The sequence below is a fragment of the Zingiber officinale genome, chromosome 11B (genome assembly GCF_018446385.1).
Source record: "Zingiber officinale cultivar Zhangliang chromosome 11B, Zo_v1.1, whole genome shotgun sequence".
Taxonomy (NCBI): Eukaryota; Viridiplantae; Streptophyta; class Magnoliopsida; order Zingiberales; family Zingiberaceae; genus Zingiber; species Zingiber officinale.
This window is the reverse complement of record NC_056007.1, coordinates 8,044,341-8,067,520: the sequence shown is the minus strand read 5'-3', so window position 1 is coordinate 8,067,520 and position 23,180 is coordinate 8,044,341. Positions and strand designations below refer to the sequence as shown.

Genomic DNA, 23,180 nt, shown 5'->3' with positions numbered 1-23,180 from the left:
TATAACGCGACTATTTATTTAACGCCATGTTTATTTAAGGTGTAAACTTTTCATTTATTTATTTTTAAATAACGACTTTTTTTTAAATAACGACTAGTTATTTAAATAAACGCGTTCAAGCGTTAAGCGTTCATGGCGTTCAAGCTTTTTTAAATGTAAATTTTTAAATTAAAAATTAAATAACGGCTAGTTATTTAACGGTTATTTTTAACGGCTAGTTAACGGCTAGTTCAAAATTTCATCTATAAATAACCATCAATATGCACACATATTTTCATTCCAACTCACTACTCTTTCAATTCTACTCTCTAAATTCTCTCCCCATCTATTTTTTTTCAAGTTTCTACCATCTTATTTTCTATCCGAAATGGATGAAAATAATAAGGCATTTTTTACAAATTTATTGAATTCTACAAACAACTCGCAAGAATATTCATCTTCCCAAAATCCATAAATTCCACCAAATTATCAATACCCACATCCATTTCCCAATATGTTGTTTCCTCCACAAAATCTTCAAAATTTCCAAGGTTTTGGCAATTCTATGAATCATCTGAATTATGCCCCTCGAGGTTCATATCAACAGCTTCCAGCCGAATATTGGCAAAACATGAGTCATCCGTATTTCACGTCGTCGGTTGTTCATGGATATGGTACCCCGCACACAACTGGCATGCCTTTCACTGCTTCGATGTCGAATGAACCTGCAACTCCGACTTTTGTCCCGGAGACTCAACTTTCCGACCGTGAATCCCCAATTGGGGTGGTCAATTTAGAAAAGGCGATTTCAAATGCTGAGGGTATAAGAAAGCGTTCAAGTTGGACAAAGGTTGAAGACGAGGTCTTAGCGAGAAGTTTTGTCACTATCAGTGATAATCCAATAATCGGCAATGATCAAAAGGCGGATGCTTTTTGGGGACAGGTTGCAAGCTACTACAATGAGAATCTTCCCTTGTGTTCAAACACCAGAAATGCAAATGTTATACGGTCACATTGACACAATACAATCCAAAAGAAGGTATATCGATTCAACGTAAATTACAACAGTATTTATAGTTCATATCGAAGTGGTTACAGTGATGAAGATATATTGAGGTTTGCGTACGAAAAATATCTATCCGAAAATAATGGTGTTGCATTCAATCTCGAACATATATGGAGAATTGTCAAAGACCGTCCAATGTTTACTCCACAGTCCGCTGATCACTTTGTGGCCACAAAGAAGACGAGGACCTTAGAGTCGGGAGCAAGCAACACCTCCTCCAACCAAGATGTGAGTATAGACCTAGATTATGAATATACTCATCCAATGGGGTAAAAGGCAGCAAAAAGAAAGGGAAAAGACAAAGTAAAATTGACCATGGAGGATTTGACAGTAAATTACAACAATATTATTACAAAGTTCACTGAGTACACAAGCGTGAAGAAGTCCGAAGTCGATTTGAAACAAAAACAACTCGAAGTAGAGGAGATTAAGGCAAAAGCTGCATTGTCCAAATCTGAAGCTAAGAATCGTCGCTTGAAGTTGAAGGAGTACGAAATATTGAACAAAGACACCTCGTAGATGACAAAGGAGCAACTTATCATACATGAATGCCTATGCAAGGATATTAGGTCGAGATGGAATATCTAAATTGTTTACTTAACGTTCATTTTCTAGTATTATTATATTTTCGAGTGATTGTAATTTTTAATTATTGTATTTCTCATTTCGATTAATGTGATTTTTAATTATTATAATTTTGTAAAATAGTCGTTGGAAACTAGTTGTTACAACTAACCGTTGGAAACTAGCTGTTACATCTAGCCATTGGAAACTAGCCGTTGCAAACTAGGCATTACAAACTTACCGTTGCAAATTAACCGTTGCAACGCGACGTTGCATACTAGTCATTGCAAACTAGCTGTTGCATGAGAAAAACAATATATATAGACCATCATACCATTTCTCAAACACATATACTAAAACGTGTTTCCTCCAAAAATGTCTCATTTTATAGGCAGCTCTAGCTCAAATTCCAGCTCGACAAGCGAAGACGAAGTCCATGTTGAAATCGATGAGCAAGCTTATGATCCGGGTGAAGAACTGATGTTATCGGTTCTTCAACAACACCAACAACTTATAGAAGCATATCAGAGGAGGGACACGCGCAGAAGAAGGTTCATCCAAAGAAATCGTGAAGCCGGGCATGAGAGACTCGTCAATGATTGTTTCTCTATAACCCCGGTGTATCACGATGAAATATTTCGAAGACGATTTTGAATGCGAAGAGAGTTATTCCTCCACATAGTGAATGCATTAGAGAATCATTCAACATTTTTTCAACAAAGGGACGATGCTGTACGAAGAAAAGGGTTGTCACCACTGCAAAAATGCATCGCTGCGATTCGTCAACTGCTTACGGACTCCCCGCCGATCATTTTGATGAGTACCTACGTATGAGTGAATCAATTGGCATCAGGTGCCTTTTCAAGTTCTGCGAATATGTTGTTGAAATATTTGGTAATAGGTACATGAGAAGGTCAAATGCTGATGATGTCCAACGTCTTCTTCAAATGCACGATGAGAGACATGGCTTTCCTGGCATGTTAGGTAGCCTTGATTGTATGCACTGGAAATGGAAAAATTGTCCAGTTGCTTGGAAAGGTCAATTTACAAGGGGACATGAGTCACCAACAATCATACTTGAAGCGGTCGCGTCTCATGACTTGTGGATATGACATGCATTTTTTGGGGTCGCCGGTTCACGTAATGATATTAACGTGTTATATGAATATCTCATATTCAACAACGTCTTGCAAGGAAATATGCCGGAGATTAATTTCACGGTGAACGACACTGCATATACGAAGGGTTATTATCTAACAGATGGAATATATCCCGAGTGAGCTACTTTTGTTAAAGTTTGTCCTTGCCTGGAGGATTTCAAGAGGAAGTTGTTTAAAGAAAGACATGAGTCTACAAGAAAAGATGTTGAACGGACATTTGGGTTGCTCCAATCTCGATGGACGATTGTCAGAGGTCCAGCTCGGTATTGGTATAAGAAAAAGTTAAAACAAATAATGTTAGCATGCATTATTTTGCATAATATGATTGTTGAGGATGAGGGAGGGCACGTGACAAATTGGTACAACGAAGAAGGTGACGAACCCACACAACCTATCCATGGCTCAAACTGAGGATTTCAGGATTATCTTCGAACAAATTCTGAGCTACGTGACACTCAAGTTCATCACCAACTTCGCGCCGACTTAGTTGAGCGTATATGGGGGCAATACAACAACAATCCGTGAATTAATATTTCATATATTATTTTTAATGACATAATAGTATGGTTTATTTAAGTTATTGTTGCATTTCAATTTCATAATTACATGGTAATTTAAAATAAATTTTGTTTTCCCAACTTTGTAATTTTAGCCGCTCAGTTGTAATTTCATTTCCCCAACTTTATAATTTTAGGTGTTCAGTTGTAATTTCGTTTTCCAAACTTTATAATTTTGTTTTCCTAACATTGTAATTTCGTTTTCTCACAAACATCTATTTTATTTAATAAATATATTTAAAAAATTAATATTATTTTTGAAAAATAATAAAATTATATTTTTAAACGTAAGATTATTATTAAAAATAATAATAATAATTTAAATATTTTAAAACATATTTAAAATATATTTATTTAATATGATATAATTTTAAGATGAGTGAGTGGATGGTGGAGTCTATGAATAATGAATATTAACGTTAAAAGGGTTGTGAGTGAAAGAAAGATGTTATTATAATGAGTATGTGATTGGACCATATTTTTTTTTTTATGAGATGATGATAAAGTCTAACAATAAACGAGAGCGTGTAAAAGCAAAATGATAAAACAGGAAGCTCAAGTTTGCTTTCTCCCCCTCACTCTTCTATGAAAATACCCATTTCACACCTTAAACTTACTATTTCAGTTGTTCACATATTAACAGAGAGGACAGCTTGGTAGAAAAATGTAAATATTACGTGGTATTTTAAAAATTACCGAAAATTGAAGAACAGAATCCTTATTTAAACGGGGTGAGAACGGAAAGGGAAAATCTTCGCCGCTCATCTCATGCTTGTTCTGAATCCTGACCGTTCGTTTCACCTCTCTGTTCCTTTTCTGTGGCGGACGCGAGGCGATGCCGTTCGATCAGCGCCATGCTCTTATCCGCGCGGCAGCCGCAGAGCTCCGCTCCACATGGCCTCGTCTTCTCCGGCTTCTATTCGGCACCGCCTCGACGAACTTCACTCGCCTTGTCGAGGCCCAGTGTAGTTCTCTGTAGGGCTTCTTACTTGGCGGCAGTGAACACAGAAACCGGACGAGGGAGTTCCTCTTGGGATGATCTCCGCTTGAGTTCCGACGGAGGGACCAGGTAATGCATCTTACAGTTCGTTTCAGTGTTTAATCCTTGTATTGATCTGGTACAGTGGCTTTTAGAGGAGCCTTTCCTCGTTGATTTGTCTGATTAGGGGTTAGGCAATTGATTGCTGGATAAAGTTACGAACTTGGGACAGGAATTTGGGGAACTCGGGAGAAAAGTAGCCGTCTTGGTTCCTTTCTGATGTTTGTCCTAATTAAAAGTTCTCTTTTGCTTACTGTTTTATTTAGTTTTGACTTTGATAGAAGGGCATGGGAACAAGAACAGGAACTGTACCAAATGCTAGTAAGATTCACTCGAGGCTGCCCTTTTTTGTATAAATATCTTTGACTTAGAATTCACAAACTATCTTCATTTATTCGATCAATGTTCCTGAGAAATCAGGATATAAACGGAACTATGAACAGACATGCAGCTTAAAATTTCTAAACACAACATTCATCTTGCAGTATCGCTCTTCTTGTATACTGCAACGCAATATGGAGAGAATGAATGTAAAGGGAATATGGCAGAAACAAGTTACTTTTGGACAAAATATTTTGTGATTTGAGTGGCACACCAAGTTACCCGCGATACATGTACCTGCAGTAGCAGCAGTTCACCTCTTTTGTGAACTTTGCCTTCTCACTTCAATCTCTTTCTTCACCCACATTTGTTCCCGAGCACAACCAGCATTAAATTTTCAAGTAAAATGAATATATAACTAGGGATTAGATATGACAAGAGGTTAGGTTCTTTACTCACTCACATGTGATGAGTTTGTTAAGATTCTATCTTGCACCATCTGGAGTAAAATGGTTCTCTGTTTAATCAAAGTACATCCATCAATGCTATGTATTCATAGTTTGCATCAATTTCTCATGTGGAATTGGAATTGGATGTCAAATTCACGACGGTCTTATCAAAGTCCAAAGTCAAACTCAAGTGAGCTACTATGATAGTGTAAAATGTTGATGATATATATATATATTTTAAAGTAGCTACCATGGATATAAGAGGTGCCATGCACAAATACAATATTTTGTAGTATGACACTACACCATGGACAATCATAGACCACCATGTGCAATTGGATATCCTCATCAACCCTATTGTTTGTTATACTCTTAAACTATTATTTGCGATGACCCAGCCCATGCGAGAACTAGCTCATTTAGTTAATAATAGGTTCGAACCAGATGACTCAAAATTCTTCCCAAGTTTATCATGTACACAAACCAAGGCCTATGTACATTTGCGATTAACCTAAATCCTCAATGTACAGCTTAAGTTGTCTGACATATAGATTTGCCATAAGATTTTCTCTATTGGATTCATTGACAGAATTGTGTAACCTTGAATCAGTATTTTCTCCTCTTGTTTACTTTCTATTCTCTTATTGATAACCAATCTAGAAAATTCTTGTTAAAACATTAGGATCACTTGTCTCTTTGGCCATGTTAGCAAAAAGACATTTATCAATTGTTAACTCCTGTGCCGCTTTTCTCTGCTGGTGACACCTTTTAGCCAATAACAAAAATGGCCTCTTTGATAGATCTTCATGCCTTTCCTTTATTTGACTGATTAGAACTCCTTTCAGGTGCATCAAACAGTCTGATTTGTCTAATTTTGACCCCTTGGGCCTTTACAAGGAGAGAACTTTGGGCCTTGGTTCTTTTTGGGAAAGTGTTCTTGATTTCTTTTCCCTAACTTTTGAAAGCACATCAAGCCCAAAGAAGGATAGATCTTCCTTAAAACGAGGTGCAGCAGGTTAGTTCACTATTGCATTGATTATTGGCTTTTCTTAGAGAGTAAGTGATATGCTCCATGCATAATGTAAGTCAAGGGAAATTATTAATGTATGTGACTGGATTCTAAAGAGAAGCACTTAGTGCTATGTTCTCTAACTGTAGAATTCTGCGAAGTTATCTCTCTATTAATGTTTAGCATAGAGTGTTTTAAGTCTACTTTCAAATGAGCACAGACAGCTTAGACAAGATATATTATAGTTATGGTATAACACCTAAAGATCATGTCCTTAGCTGATACTTAGTTAATTTCAAATATTAAAAATGCGCCAATTTTTCAAAAAAGCAATATATAACTTATGTGATTGGTTCAAATTTTGAATCCAAAAATTTGGAAGAACATGGTTGACAAACAGTTAAACTTGCATAACCAACAAATATGACATTGCTTAAGACATGTTTAATGAGAAATGTCAAGATACAGATTAAATCTGAAATCCGACTTTATATACAGCTGCAATTGAGGACAGTTCCATTGACATTGGTGACTTCTTTAAGGGCCCTCTGCCAGGGAAATTCTTAAAGCTGTTAGGGTATTTAGCTTTATCTCGTCTTGGAGTGTATGTGCCACTAGGTGGAGTGAACCGTGAAGCTTTTGCTGGTAACTTGGATCAAAACAGTCTATTAAGCACCTTGGATTCTTTCTCTGGTGGTGGAATTGGTAGATTGGGCATCTGCTCTTTGGGTATTGTTCCATTTATCAATGCACAAATTGTTTTCCAGCTTCTTACCCAGATCTATCCAAAGCTACAAGACCTCCAGAAAAGAGAGGGTGAAGCTGGAAGGAAGAAGGTTCTTCAGTATACACGCTATGCTTCTGTAGGTTTTGCAGTGGTTCAGGTGAGAGAAATCCTATTCATTGAAGCTTTTGGATTTGGTATACCTGATCTAGTAATTTAGTGTTTTATTCCATGTAGTCTTTCTCATAGTGTCTATCCTGTTCAATGCTATAATTACTGCCATTAGGTTGAAGTATAAAAATGTATCACTCTTGCACAACTGCATAATGATAGGCTGAGTTATTGACACTGGAGACATTCTTGTCATTTTGATAAATGATAGGGTGCCTATTTTACTACACTTTTCAATTTGATGACAAGCAAACCTCATTGTTGTTAACCATCAGTTTTCTGCATTTCTAGTAGATAACAAGGTTACTACCATTTTTACTTGCTGGAAACCACTCTAACTGTGTGCTTTATTAATGTAGATTATTTTATTAGAAAAAACAATCCGGTCTATCTGCTAGAGTTTCATTTTGCAATTTTGTTTAATTTTAAGAGTTTAGGGTTATGAATAACTTAGATCTGACTAGAAGAATGCTACTCTTGTTATATCAATATCCAAAATTTCAAGGTCAGCTTTGGAGCAATGTTGAACTGCTCCATTGCCACCAAGGAGATAAAGGTTCATAATATGAGAATATAATGTTGTCCAGAGGTACCAACCACTATATCGATAGGCCACTCCCGAATCCTTCATTGGCAGTTCTAGTGCATCCAGTTTGTTTTCTTACATGAATATCTAAAGTTTTACTAATACTTTACATGAATGACATAGTGAAGAGAAGCATTGCTGTTCTTATTGCTAGGCTATTGGGCAAGTACTTTTCCTCCGTCCATATGTCAACGACTTCAGTACAGAATGGGCAGTATCATCAATTGTGCTGTTGACCCTTGGATCGGTATTCACAACTTACATAGGGGAAAGAATATCCGACCTCAAACTCGGAAATGGAACATCCCTTTTGATATTTACTAGCATTATATCCTACTTGCCCGCATCATTTGGCAGAACAGTTGCACAAGCTTTTCAGGATGGGAATTACCTTGGACTAGCAGCAATTATCTTTTCATTTTTTCTATTGGTTCTTGGTATCGTATATGTTCAGGTAATTACATAATAGTTAAACCATCTTATTGTATACATCATTTACTTAGTAAAATATGCTTATAAATGGTTTCCAGGAAGCAGAAAGAAAGATTCCACTCAACTATGCGTCGAGATACACAACTGGGGGCCTTCAAAAATCTGCATATCTTCCGTTCAAGGTCTTCTATAGTTTGTGTTCATCTGTTCATTCTGCTCTTACGGTCATCGATTATCTATGAATTCTTGAACATATTTATCATGTTGAAAAGTTTAATTAGAATCCCATCTTCTAGCTCCAATTTGATTGCCTAAGTCGGTCAGTTTGTAAGTTATTTGTACACGCTATTTACTTCTAATAATTTCCAAAACAGGTAAATAGCTCTGGGGTGATGCCGATAATATTTTCAACTTCGTCCTTGGCTTTACCTGGCACTTTGGCGCGCTTCACTGGTGTAACTGCTCTTAAGAAGGCAGCCCTTGCTTTGAACCCTGGAGGTTAGCATACCGTTGTACACGATACTTTGGCAAACTTACATCAACTGAATGTATAATGTACCATGATCACAGTAAAGTGAGACAAGTAATGAGTACCTTTGACATGTTAAAGGATTAGTTTTATCGAAGTAAAGTAACATAATTAATTTTTTTTTCAGGTTCCTTGTATCTTCCCACCAACATACTGCTTATCGCCTTTTTCAACTACTACTATACTTTTCTACAATTGGATCCTGATGATGTGAGTGAGCAGTTGAAACGCCAAGGAGCATCAGTACCTCTAGTTCGACCTGGGAAAAGCACATCTGCTTTTCTCAAAACTGTAAGATGATTCCTTTTTGTTTATATTCATATCCGGTAGTTTACGGGTGCAATCTTCTTGTAACATTGCTACCTCAACATATAGGCTAATTCATTTTGATAGTCGCAGGGGTACACAATCTACTTGTAACATTGCTACCTCAACAAATAGGCTAATTCATTTTGATAGTCGCACGGGTACTTTAGCGTCATCAGATGCTTATATTAACATGACATTCATTTGTTCTACAGGTTCTTAGCCGGATATCAGTTCTGGGTTCAGCATTTCTGGCAGTGCTAGCCGCCGGTCCTTCTGTGATCGAACAAACTACACACTTGACTGCTTTCCGTGGATTTGCTGGTACATCCGTTCTCATTCTCGTCGGATGTGCGACCGATACAGCAAGAAAAGTTCAAGCAGAAATAATTTCCCAAAAGTACAAAAACATTGAGTTCTATGATATCAACCAGTAGCAAGGTGAATTTTCTTTTCAAGAACACAACGGTACCTAAATCAATAATGTTGTAATTAGTCTGCGAAATAGATGTTGTTATCAAATTTTGATTGTCTATGAATTCTCTAAATATGATAATTTTTTATCATCAACTTAAAACTTTTCACTTCGTTTCTGATTTGAATTTAATATGTATTCCTTCATTAGTTTTATGAGTAAAGTAGATAAAAATTCCCAATCACAACTGTAATTTTACATGCAATCCCCACTTATAAAAAATTTTGTTTCCACTCTCTACATGTAAAGTTTTATTTGCTTCAACTCCCTCATGCAAATATTATTATCTAATTGCCCCTCAACTTTTTTTAGGTACAAAAGGTTCAAAAATGAATATAATTCCTCTTAAAGTCAGCACTTTACACTAGAATCGAGTATATTTTCTATTAAATTGAGCATGATTTTGTTCCTGTTTTAATATAATTCCTCCAAAATTTAATACTATTTAAAGAAAATCTAATATATTTTCTATCCAATTGAATATCATTTAAAAAAAATCTAATATATTTTTCATCCAATTGAGGTGAAAAAAAATCGTGCTCAATTTGATAGAAAATATACTAAAATGAGTATAAATAGTCTAAAAATGAATATAATTCCTATTAAATTTAGCATTTTAAACTAGAATCGAGTATATTTTCTATTAAATTGAGTATGATTTTTTTTCTACTTAATATAATTCTTCCTAAATTCAACATCATTTAAAGAAAATCTAATATATTTTTCATCCAATTGAGTACCATTTTAAAATAATCTAGTATATTTTCTATCCAATTGAGGTGGAAAAAAAATCGTGCTCAATTTGATAGAAAATATACAAGATTCTAATTTAATATACTGAATTTAAGAGGAATTATACTCATTTTTAGACTTTTTATACTTAAAATATCAGATATAATTAGGTAAGTATATTTGAGTAGGGAGTGGAAACAAAGATTTATTCTAATGGGGGACTGCATGTAAAATTGTGTTTGCCAACGGAGACTACATGCAAATTTTCCCTAGTCTTATCTATCAAAATAATATCTTTTACAAATAATATGTAAGAAAGAGATTTAGAAATGAAGCTTATTGATATATAAGAGATTAACAAAGAGGAAACAAAATGGAACTTTACCATTAATGAAAATCAGCTAGTCGAAGCTTATTACATAGAAAACCAAAAAAAAAAAAAAAATCAAGAAGTTAACACAATTTTGCTTTCTTGGCTACCTGAAGAGAGTTGAACAAGAAGCTTCCCACACCAAGCAAGATGCAGATTTGGTAGGGCATCAAATTGCTGAAAGTTAATTGCAATTTAATCTTCTCGATCAATCTAAAACACCCTCATGAAATGGAATCTAGGAGATACATCTTATGTGAAAACTGAGAATGTCATGTAATCCCAAGTATAGATTTCTTCAAACTTAATTTCTCAGTTGATGGCCATGTCAGGGCAACTGCTTCCTAGTCTCAGGTTCCTGATTTATTAGCATTTCTTGCATCTAAAATTGCAGATAATCTTGTTTTTGTGCAGAAATCATTGAAGCTAATCTTCCTGAAAAACCAAGGCAATGCAAGGATAAGTTATGCAAGAACAATGCCAAAAATCTAACAAACCCTAAACTAGAGAATTTTTCTGAAAATTTAGGGAAAAAACAAGTGTAGGAGGAAGACAATATTGTCTAATAATGAGAGAATTTATATGTATAATCATCTGAGTTGTCGAACAAACAATAATCAATAACCCAACACATTGCTGTAGTTGCTTATCAATGGACAACAACATAAAGAAATTTGAGCTGACTCCTGTTTGCTTGTTACTTCTAAAGTTCTTATGAGCTTGGCTCAATGCCATCATCCAATTTCTACCCTTTCTCTACAACTCAGTTAGTGTTCTCATCTCTTAACAAAGCACAATGGAGGAAACCTTGAACAGCCAGTGACTATAGGTGATTATTGCAATGATCAGGTTGGATTTTCAGATGGATAGCTAAATACTTGCCTTTCAATCCAAAGAAGAAATGAACTGCATATCAATCAACAATTGACAGAGAGAAAAATAATACAGTGAAAGATTAACCTGTTCATCCCTCCTTGCTTTGCTTGTGCATTCTCCTGGTGAAGAGCTTAGCAATCTGCAGCTGTGTGTTTGCTATGATCTCAGTCTTTTTGAGCTCCATCTCACCTCTTTTGATCTCTGCCTCAGCTCTCATCCTCTCAGAATCCCTGTACATCTCCATCCTCGCTTGTTCAATCTGCAGCATGGACTGAGCCAACAACCTGATGCTCTCTGCTACCTCACTAACTGTGATTTTTCTCTTCTTAGAGGAACTGCCGGGGTCACTGCCACCGGCGTCATCGGCAGTGACCCTGTTATCCATCTTCTTGTCAGCATTGACGTCGATCTGCATCGTATTAGAGCCATCGTCGTGATTGCTGTCGTGCAAGTGGCCGTCGACTTCGCCGTCCGCTTCTGCCTTGGGCAGGGACTGGAGATCGATGCCATGGTTGGACTTGGGATTGACTGAGCAGTTTACGGAGCCCCTTAGCAGATCATACATGCGAGAGTAGAACTGCCAAGAGCAGCCGGAGGCGGGGTCATGGGCGAGGGCGGACTCGGCGCGGTAACGCTTCTTCAGCGCCTCGATCTTGTTCTTGCACTGAGTCGGGGTCTTGAGCGCTTTAGTCCCCGAGCACTGCACCGACACCAAGCGGGCGATCTCCTCCCAATCACTCCCCTTCAGCTTCGCTCGATTCCGGAGCACCCACTTCGACTCGTAAACCTCCAGCAAACACAGGACGCTGCCCTCGCTCCACTCGTCCCTCTTCCCCTTGTCCGGGACCTTCAGCGCGGAAGGCGCGGCCGGATCCGGACAGGACGAGGGGTGGGAACCATCCATGGGAAGCCGAGGCAGCAAGATAGACCCAGGAAAGCAAGGATCACACTGCGAAAAGTCTCTCCTTCGATGAACAAGCAGCAAATCGACAAGAAAAATCGCCGAAAAGAACCATCTTTAAGGGATTCTACTGTAAGAAATTGAGCGGTAGCACCAAAAGGATCGAAGATTTTCTCCACATAGATCGAAAGTGAACGGAATCAACAATCGTAGTGGAAAACAGATCAAAGATCAAAATGAACCCTAAAGGAGTCGAGCTCGGCGTCCTCTGCTACAGCTCCAAGGAAGGCAAAGGAGCCAGCGAAAGGGACAAAGGAGAGTGGAGAGAGAGTGGGCCAATCGCCTGCTGCGCAACAGTGACGTATGGGATGCAGCCACGTGGGTGGACATGAACCATCGGTGGTGAAGGAGCCGGCCGTTTCAGAGCGCAATAGCGCGGGAGTGGAGTCTCGCGTCAGGCGTCGCGTAAGGCGACACTTTCGCGTGCTTGGAGATTCGTACCGACGTGGACGATCGATCTCTGTCGGCGATCGGTGCGCCGGTCGGCCGACGTCAAAATCCCGTTCGCCGCGGCGCGGAACGAACCGATCGCAACGGTGGCGGCGCGGCGCGGCGCGGCGGAGGGTTCGTCCGCCGTGCGCGCCATGATTTGGCTTAATTATGATAATTGACGAAGGCTGTCAGTATAATTTGGTCTATTTTGTTAAAACGGATAACATGGAGGACTAAACTGCACATTACCAGAAACTTTATTATGCACGTGCCAGAGACCCCACGTCACGTGCGGACGGTCGCTGACGCCGACTACGAAACCGAGTTGAACAACGGCCCACCCTGATTTTGACCTAGACGCCAGCTCGCCGATTCCTCCGCCTTCCTCTCCATCTCCGAATCGCCTCCCGGCTATTTGGGTATTCTGTTCCCCTCCATCTGATCTCACAGTTAGTTGGTCATCTTGGGCTCTGAGCTTTCTGGATCTGGATTTCGGGATTGTGAACGGTAAACAGAGCTGCGTGAATCTGTGCTCTAGGGTTTTCAGACATAGGGGGGATTGTGGTGACTTATGGTGCAGTTGGCGGGGTACGGAAAGCTGCAGCAGGAGTCCGATCTGCCGGTGAAGTGGCCGCTGGCGGCAGACGGATCGTGTCCTGTGAAGTTGGAGATTGAGGATCAACTGGAGGACGAGCATGGGTCGCTTACCAAGAGATCCAAGGTGAATCTTAAGATTTGCTTTCTTTTATATTCAAGATAAACGTCCCTGTTTTAGTAGCTGTGATAGATTGTACATGATTTCAAATATTTTTGGAGATTTATTTGGCCTGATTTTGTTCCTCGTTATTAGGAAACATCCCTCACCAAGTCTTATCGAAAAGCTATATTTTTCATGAATTTGTTTGATAAAAAAAAGAGCTAGAGTATGTTTGTTTATAGATGATTAATTGAGGAAATCATCTGATGATTGTTTTAGAATCATCGGAGACCTTCTTCAAATTGAGTAATGGCAAGAGAGTGCATTGCATCAAGCTTCATCAAATAGGGATTGGCTTGTCAAGACTTTCTTTTGACAAGTGATGGCATGAGAGCATCTTACATTGATTCTTCATTGAACAAACATGTTTTGTTTGATTCAAGGATGGCAAGGGAATAAGTTGTGCTGAGTCTTTATAAATGAGGAAAGGCACATTCTTTGGATAATTGGATCATAATTATCCTATTTTAGAACAATCATCTTGTGAACCATGGTATTCTGCTTCCTATTTTTTTTTTTTTTCAAATTTTTCCCCTATTTCAGAGACAAATTTCAGAGAATGTTGGTGATTTTGTTTGGATGATTTGTGAACTATTATGTTAGTACGAAATCTGTTTCAATGTTTACATTCTCTTTTCTTAATACAGGATCAATTACATAACAGCTGAAGGGTTTGCTTTGTAATAGGAAATTTTATATGCTTTAACACTCTTTTACCTAGGGCAATTATGTGTTTTCCTGGATTAATGTATTTAATTGTTGTTATATCAGAGGGAAGCAGATGAGAGTATGGCCGCAACTAAGATTATTCAGAATAACTTACTTGATGAGCCTAGTCCGCTGGGTCTTCGCTTGCGAAAGAGTCCATCACTACTAGACTTGATTCAGATGAGGTTGACTCAAGCAACCACAACTGTCAATTCATGCATAACGAACAATAAGATCTTGGATGAAGACAAAATTAAAGATACAAAGTCTGCTGGTGCTTTAACTGTTACTGAAAAGATGAAGGCATCAAATTTTCCAGCTTCTCTTTTGAGGATTGGGACTTGGGAGGTAACATATACGAATGTTGAAATCTTTTAGCAATTTTGTATTTAGTGAATATCATTTTCAAAAGAAAACTGAAATGCTGTTGATAAGTTTCTCAAACCACTGGACATTTCAGTTATTCTACATTCATTGCAGTTTCCTAATGAATTATCTGTTGTGAATCAAATTAGTCTACTGCTTTGGAATGTTTTTTTATTCTTTTGAACATGCATGTCCCAACAATGATCTCTTGCCTTTGTACTCTGTATTGTGGTTATTGAGTGCCACATATAGTTCAACTTTTCAAACTCTTGACACGCAATGGGAATCACTTTCTTTCTTCTACAATGATGGAGAATCATTGACGCATGAACTTCTAAAATGCCACTGACTATAAATTAGAACTTCATATTTCCTCAAGTTGTTAGTTAATACTCTAAAGCTTGAACTTTGCTGGAATGTCTTTAGATAGTGGTTCCAATATTACCATCATTAGGTACATTTTCTCATAAACTGGCTGAATCAATGTTCTGAATCTGGACCTTTGAGTAAATTGATTGGGACAACAATTCAAGTGCTTTGCTGCCACTAGTCCAACTGTTTGAAGTGAGTTATATATATATATTAAAAATAGACCTATTAGTTTAATACCATTTAACACTGCCTCTCAAGGACGAGAATAGATACTATCTGTGTCCAGTTTGCTAGAGAAACTAAAAATGTTGACAAAGGCATGATTGTAGTGAAACAAATTCATAATATTTGTATGAAGGTGAAACACAACTTTAGTTAATGGAGCTTGTAGCCAATTATCATCCTTTCCAGCTCAACTATATCTTCGACTTCAATCAACACATTGACAAAGAGAGGATAAAGAGAGAAATTCCATCCTCAAGAGTGAGTCTCTTAGAGTGAAACTTGTCCTTTGGGTGATGCAGCAACTTTTCTCTTTTTAAACCAGTTACCCTTTTAGTTTCCTGAAGAATTTAAGCAGAACGTCCCCTGATTTTATTATTTCCCTATTTACATTAACTTAGCATTTCACAGAAAAGAAATTTTTAATCATTATCTAACACATCACACATTGACAACACAAGTAAATAAGTTAGTTTACAAGGACACCAACAATTTACAACATTTAGATTGAACATATAATATAAAAATTGCGTTGTTAAAAATCAATACCTTTAACAAACCAACAATTTAAACTTCAAATTGAATCATCTCATCAACGTAAATAAATATCCACTAGTCCATTAGAGTAACATAAATATCTTATGTCCAAAAAAAAAACAACAAAAGTCTGAAGTGCCATAAGTTAACCTCTGAAAAGCACAAGTTCAACTGCTCTAAATGAAACATAGGGTCTAAGAACATAGTCGAAAAACCATTTGCCAAAAATAAATAGGGGGTGTGAGCACAAATATGCTCAATGAGCATGAAAAAACAAATTTGGCATGAGTGTCTCGGAATTAAGAATTTGACAAGCCATAGGAAATAGCAACACTATGTAATTCATATTCCATAGTTACAACTTAAATCGATATCAATCCCACTCACAATGTAAATCCCATTTTTTGAATCTTCATATTCAAAGTTATACTTGCAACATGTGATGGTAAGGGTAAGTAAAGACCATTTTAGCATAAACAGTAATACAAGGCAAATTTTCCACCTAATTGCACCATTATCAAAGTAAGAATATTCAATTGCATCCTTTTTTTTATAAGAAAAAATACCATATCATAAGTCAAGAGTACAAAAAGTGGTCTATCACAGATACTTATATCTGACACAACATCAGATCAAAATACACCCCTAAGGACCTGTATATATGTATACTCACACTCTTGAATATTTGCTTAACATTCAATTGCTCATCCTCAAAGATACATTTATTTCTAGCTCTCTATACATAGTGTATTAATGAAGACAAAGCCAAGTGTCGAGCTTTCGTTAATACCCCACGGTAACGTCTCCCAAACACTCTCAGAGTCTGTCTGAAAGTGGACATCTCCTACAGCATATGAAGTCAATTTCTGACTCTCCTCTATAACTCAGCAATAGGGGGCATCCAAAAAACAAATGCTCTTGCGTTCCCAACACCCGACTACAAAATGTGCACTACCTATCTATCCTCCAAGTACTCCTACCTTCTTTAGTGCGAAGATGCCCCAAGGCCGACATCTAGTAAGTGGTAGTGTGACTAAGTTGCAAGTGAGTCTTCTACATTGTTTGTGCCCATGCCTTCTTTGGACTGGGATGTCTAAAGAAGTCTTGAGCCACTCTACCGTCATGTGCGAACCAAACTACCTGTCTTTGTCCGGTAGCAGTCGGCGAGCCCACCTCCTAAAGAATTCGGTCTTGTATCAACAATAACCTCTTAATCAAAGGGGAGTTTGTAAAGGCTACTTCCCAAGGACCACACATCTGCGCACCTCATATACCTGTAGTGGATCCATTTGATCCAAAGAGCATCTGCTTTCACCCCAATTTGCCAAAATACCTTAACTAGCAGAGCTAAGTTCCAACTCTTTAACTCCCGGAATCCCAAGCCTCCTTCCTCATTTGGATTACACATATCAGCCCAAGCAACCAGAGGATGCTTAGATGCCCATATGAAAGACCTGCAAATGCTATAGATACAATCTATGATTCCAAAGGCACAGACAAGAGGGACTTCCAAAAACATTCCACACCGTGCATAAGATAGAGCGCGCCTCGACCGTCCATTAACACGTAGGACTAAGGAGTTAAGGAGAGAGCTATAGTCCGAAATCCAAAGATGCAAGATTTCAGGGGGTGTTTGGTTGGAGGGTTTGGGAATGAGGGAATGGAATGATAGTAAAATATGGTGTTTGGATTGTGGGTTTGGGAATGACAGTTTGGGAATGATTTCTAGATTTGTGGGAATTAACCAAACCCATATAATTAGGTGGGTTTCATTTCCATTCCCATTCCTATTATACTTTACTATTAAACTCATACCCATAGTCATTCCCATCATTTAACCAAACGTCACTTTAGTTTGTTAACCCGAAGGTCAGCTGTTTCCCCAAATTCATGCAAATAGGTAGATAATGGAGCAACCGAATTCTCATCACCTTTACTGAGCATAAGCTAGGTGAGTTAGTACTAGAGGCACACTTAGGGTGAAATCTGAAGGGCGAACCAACTGTGCTTTGCTGGATTTGTCTCCCAAAGATTTCTTTACATATTCCAAATAGATATGGTGACAATGGATCTCCTTGCCGCAGCCCCCTAGCTCCCCGGAATAGTCCAAAAGTCCCTCCATTATGCAGGTACTTGTGGACTCACTATTAGATTCTAAATTTAGACTTTCTAATACTGGATTAATTCTCCACTAGGATACCCTCTTAATCTAAAACCTCTAACAATCTCCATTAGGTCCATTTCAGGCATTCATTCCTCGCATGATCTCACATCTCTCACACAACACCTCTCTCCGCATGTGAGTAGGAGACGAACTCTTACTCAAATGAGCAGTCTTACCGTCAATCACCAATTTCCAATTGGCTAACAGATCTAGTACTGGTCATTTTCACCTGATATTTCTTCATGTTTCTCAGTGACTTCTGTTGTATTCGTTCACTTAATATTTCTGAGAAATTGCCTAAAATGGGATTGGACTGAGCAAATTCCAATCCAACTTGGCCAATCCAGATTGGAATAAGTTGAGTTTTCTATTTGTGATCTTGATTTTGACTGTTCTTGAGAAGCTTTCGATTTTTCTTGGTTTTAGACAAAAAAAAGTGGTTGAAGGAGATAGATCAGTAGTCAAATCCTCCGATTCAGTTGTATCTTGAAAGAACTGGATTTAATCAGCGGCAAATTTATATGTTCTGGTATGGTTAGCTGCTGGAGAGCTTTACAAACTTCTTTGTTTTAAATTCGACAAATTTTGACATCCATAGAATTTTGCTAATTTGATACTTGTATTTGGTGGTTTTATGAAATACTAACCAGATAAATGCTAGAAGGCTTTACTGTTAGTCCATTCTGACTTAACCAAACAAATCCTGATTCTATGAAAATAACTAAGGCACATTGAACCAAAAAATTGCTTTGTTAATAGTTTTTGTTAATTGAGTTAGTATGTCTGTCTTTTATTATTATTTTTTTAATGTCATTGCATTATTATTATTGTGTTTGCATTTCATGTTTAGTAGGGTGAACTAGTGATAATTACTTATCTTTCCTTCTTTTATAGTATCCATCAAGGTATGAAGGAGATTTAGTATCCAAGTTCTACTTTGCTAAGCGAAAGCTTGTATGGGAGATTCTTGAAGGTGGTCTCAAGAGTAAGATTGAAATCCAATGGTCTGATATCACAGCTCTGAAGGCAACTTCTCCAGAAAATGGTCCAGGGACTTTGGATTTAGTGGTAACTTTAATCGAGCTTAATAAATTGCAGTGTTTTCCTGATTCCTTACTAACCAAGACAACATGTATTATTTCTTGCAGCTGGGTAGGCAACCTCTGTTTTTTAGGGAGACTAATCCACAGCCTAGAAAGCACACTCTGTGGCAGGCTACTTCAGACTTCACAGAAGGGCAAGCAAGTATACACAGGTAGAAGATATATTGTTGTTTCTTATGTTCACTAATTGATATTGTTGATATCACAACAATATAATTTAATTCACAATGAATTTATTTCTTTTAGTTCATAGTGCTTTTTTTATTTAACTTTAATATTATTTTTTTGCTTGATTGTATTTATATATAACTTTAATATTATTTCGGTTTTTACTGAGACTCTTTTCCTTTTCCACTATTTTAGAGCATTGATATAATTAAATGTATACAAGGATTATGTCTTGACATCAACTATTCACTTTCTTGTTACCAGACATAATCATCTTAGTATACATTCTATACTTGTTTTCTTGAATTAAGATAAAAACAGGTATCTTCCTTAGATATATGCTTGGTGATTTTAAGCAACCTTTCTGTAGTAAGATAAGATCATCTTAGGGTACAACAACAACCAAGCCTTTTCCCACTAGGTGGGGTCGGCTGTATGAATCCTTTTACGCCATTGAGCTCTATCTCCTATTATATCATCATCTATATTTAAATAAATTTTATCTTGTTTTATTGTTGCTAACCAAGTCTTTTTTGGTCTTCCTCGTTTTATATGCATGTTTATCATAGTTATTATTGGTACTTCTGCTAAATTTGAGATTAATTGCTTTAAGCATGTGGATATGCTCAGACATGAAAATGATTATATGGAACCTATTTATTGGGGGAAAATTGAAAGTACTGTCATATAACTTCGAGATAATTTGAAGTTATTATTGGTCTTTGGCTGTTTTATTATAAACATCACTTGGGTTTTATTCTAGTCTTTACAGTTTCTTCAGAATATTTCTGATGTTATCTTGCAATACCTTAGAAATATGTAATATGCATTTGTTTCAGGAGGCACTTCCTACAATGTCCACAAGGTCAGTTAAGCAAGCATTTTGAGAAGATTATCCAATGTGATCCACGGTTATATGCGCTAAGTTTAGAACCGGATATTATTTTAGCAAACCCTTTGTTTGAATCACAATCCTCTGTTTTTGAGGACTACGAAGAATATAAATGCCATCATTTTGACATGTCGAAGGATAAATATGGTTCTGCAAGTCATGAATTGCCATCTACTTGTGCTGCCACATCAGCTTCTGTTAAGAGTGACATCAAAGATTCTGATACTTCATTGTCTGATGCTTCCATGGGTGAAATTCATTCACAAAATTCAGGTAGTTTTCAATTCCAATTGTCGGGTAGTCATCCATGTCTTAGTGATTCATTTGGGCAAATATTCTGCACTTACCAACTAATGGAATTAACACCTTGGGATAAATTCTAAGACAATATATTATTCCGTTAATTAGGGTAAACTATTAACATATGTCCTATTGTCCAATACTTTAAAATGATTTAGATTTGTACTTTCATTTTCTTTGAAAATTCCTAAATTTTCTTTTGGCACATTGTTTTGTTCAAATTCATGATACCCGACAAGAATTAATTTCCTTGCTTCTTTTTTTATTTTATTTTGTTTTTTAAAATTTGTTTAATAGAAAACTTATTCTGTCATAGCTTTTTTAACATTTAAGTGGCCATTAAAATTTATAACTGTTTATCTATACCTTAGTGGAACAGTAAGGTAAAGTTCAAATATTATTGAATTTATCTATACCTTATGCATTTGAGGGCTTATCATTGGATCAAGCAAACTTAAGCTTCAGTTCGTTCATGCATTAGCTGAGCCTTTTTGATCGATTGGTGTACATAATGCCTTGTTTAGACATTGTTATGGAAACTAACCAACCATTTGTTCTTATTCAAAAAGATACCAAATTGGAAGTGTGTGATTATTCCTTGAAATCCTTTACCTTGGTCGACCAACCCATCCAGCTTGCCTGCTGGTCCATCTGCCCCACCCAAATTGATTCCACTCATTTCCAAAAGAAGTCATTTTCCTCGAACAATACCTAGACAAGAGAAATTCCATTATCCAAAAGGAATTTTATACGATTATGGTTTTCTATTGGACCAAACAACTTAGAAAATACATTTTTGGAAACAAAAAATTCTGTGAAAAAAATGGACCCTTAGAACGATTTTGCCTATAATCTAGAAAAATCGAATACTTTCAAGGAAACTTTTGGGTTACAATTCTATCGCAATCCAGGGATATTTTGGAGAGATTTTTAGAGGAGTAATGGGGGTGCTCTTTTGATTTTTGCCCAATTAATTTTTTTCCTGATTCCTTTCTTCCTCATTCTAGCTCTTGTCCTCTTTAATTTAGTTCTGCCACTCCTTTCTCGTGTACAAATCCTGTTTTTGTGTGCTGGTGGAGCTGAGTATTCGAGTGATAGTTTTGTGTAACTAGTAGATCAATTTGAGCTACTTTGGGAGATCTGTTGATCTAGACGCCTCAACTACTTTGCTTGCATCATTTTTTGTTTTTAAGATTTCTATTCGCCTTTTTTTATAATAGCCAATCTCGTTCTAACTACGGCGCAGGGCAAAGGTGACAGTTTGGGGATATCATCATTTCCATCCCATCAAATGGTTGGGGGTGCACACCGTATCTAGGTTTCTAAATAATTTAGTTGTCAATTTGTTTGATAGATGAAAGTCTAAAATTTCATATCGAAAACTGACATTTCCCAATTGCTTGTTAGGATAAGCAACAATTTAGATTTTGGTGATATGTAATTCACATGCACAATTGCATTGCATTGTAATGTTTGTTGTTGTGTTTTAGTGCTAAAACCTGGATTAAGCAAAGGAGCTAATGTAGTCGACTCTGAGATCACATCAAATGAGAGAGGCTGGGACAAGTTGAGAGTACATGGACCCAAACCCTTGTTGTATGTCAACGACGTCGTAAGACGACTAGAACAACGCATCTCCGAGCAGATCACCCCAGGCAACCCACATTTATCTGGTGCTGCTGTACCTGACAGAGCTGCATTGGAAGAGGTGGTCCAGTGCCTCTTCAGTGATTCTCATGCATCTTCCTCCGATGAAAAATCTCTCATGAAGAAGGTCAACTCCTTTTGCTCCCTGCTCCAGAAAGATGTTATCGCAGTACAGAGCCAGCAGATGAATGGTGGCACCACTTCATCCAGTGACAATGCCATACAGAATGACTCATCGGAGCTCATTATAGCTAAGCAAGATGCTCCAGAGAAAGTGTCAGGCATGTCAAGAAAGGATTCGTTTGGAGATTTTCTGATGCATCTCCCGCGCATTGCTTCGCTATCTCAGTTCTTGTTCAACATCGCAGAAGATGAAGAAGATAGTCCCTCATCTTCAAGCTGACAAAGCTTGCAGATTCTACTCTTTGTTCATGTAAAGAGCAGTAATTTTGGTAACTTTCTTAGGGTTTCGGGTGTTGTCGGTAGGATACAAGTCCCGTAAATATGCCTGAAGAATAATGTAATTGGAGCTGCCCCCAAGCATTTGCTGTGAGACATGTGGATCAGTTAAAGAGGGTGGAAGTCATACCTTTGTTGTCCATTGAATCTAACATTAAGTTGAAATGCTCTTCTTTTTGCATCATATGCTCAGACGCCTTTGGCCAGTTGTAGATCGTCTCCTTAACCATTTACTATGCATTTCTTTACCTAAGGAATGCATTTTTTACCTGACCATTTCTTTGCTTGTTAAAGCTCCTTTTCTGTTTTTCCAACTAATTTTGAAGATAGAAGGCTTTTCTAATTTGCCAATTAGTAAATTTTAGAGTATAATTTATACAGATTTAGAAGTTGATTTTGACAACCTCCGTGAGTATCTAAAGGCACTGGATTGCCCTGCGATCCAGCAGCGACTCCGTGGGATTGCAGCGCGACCTTTGCAGGTATCGCAACACCCCTATGATTATGTGATATGACAAAAAATCACCACGCGAAGGCATTGTGGGATCATAGCACGGCAACGAAAGTGCCACGAGATCGTGGCAAACTCAATGAGGTCGTGGTGGCATCACAATCCACCCTCACGACCTCTATGGGGGTGCTTTATCTTTTGCCATATTTCTTTTAAATTATTTTCTTTTTGTATTTCTATTTTTTTAATATAAGTTAAAATTTTATTTTAATTAATATATTTTATATCATATCAGT

The 23,180-nt window shown here is 37.3% G+C and overlaps 4 protein-coding genes across 4 annotated transcripts; 3 read left to right on the top strand and 1 right to left on the bottom strand.

Moving 5' to 3' along the window:
- The first annotated feature begins 610 nt into the window (after nt 1-610).
- On the top strand, nt 611-1,564 carry LOC122033752. Its single transcript, XM_042592918.1, has 3 exons — nt 611-987; nt 1,078-1,273; nt 1,322-1,564. The coding sequence occupies exons 1-3, from the start codon at nt 611-613 to the stop codon at nt 1,562-1,564; spliced, it is 816 nt and encodes a 271-aa protein (XP_042448852.1).
- Nucleotides 1,565-4,175: 2,611 nt separating this feature from the next.
- Nucleotides 4,176-9,480, top strand: LOC122034656 (preprotein translocase subunit SECY, chloroplastic-like). Its single transcript, XM_042593977.1, has 8 exons — nt 4,176-4,395; nt 5,981-6,150; nt 6,643-7,028; nt 7,780-8,079; nt 8,156-8,239; nt 8,432-8,555; nt 8,714-8,877; nt 9,108-9,480. The coding sequence occupies exons 1-8, from the start codon at nt 4,181-4,183 to the stop codon at nt 9,327-9,329; spliced, it is 1,665 nt and encodes a 554-aa protein (XP_042449911.1). The 5' UTR covers nt 4,176-4,180; the 3' UTR covers nt 9,330-9,480.
- Nucleotides 9,481-10,453: 973 nt separating this feature from the next.
- LOC122034968 (trihelix transcription factor ASIL1-like) lies at nt 10,454-12,744 on the bottom strand. The gene is made up of 2 exons (XM_042594321.1): nt 11,430-12,744; nt 10,454-10,904 (listed from the first exon to the last, which is right to left on the bottom strand). Exon 1 carries the CDS (start codon nt 12,247-12,249, stop codon nt 11,434-11,436), a length of 816 nt encoding a protein of 271 aa, XP_042450255.1. The 5' UTR covers nt 12,250-12,744; the 3' UTR covers nt 10,454-10,904; nt 11,430-11,433.
- A 319-nt stretch (nt 12,745-13,063) lies between these two features.
- LOC122034967 lies at nt 13,064-22,617 on the top strand. The gene is made up of 6 exons (XM_042594320.1): nt 13,064-13,459; nt 14,267-14,551; nt 18,759-18,932; nt 19,013-19,119; nt 19,975-20,300; nt 21,818-22,617. The coding sequence occupies exons 1-6, from the start codon at nt 13,310-13,312 to the stop codon at nt 22,375-22,377; spliced, it is 1,602 nt and encodes a 533-aa protein (XP_042450254.1). The 5' UTR covers nt 13,064-13,309; the 3' UTR covers nt 22,378-22,617.
- The last annotated feature ends 563 nt before the right edge of the window (nt 22,618-23,180 follow it).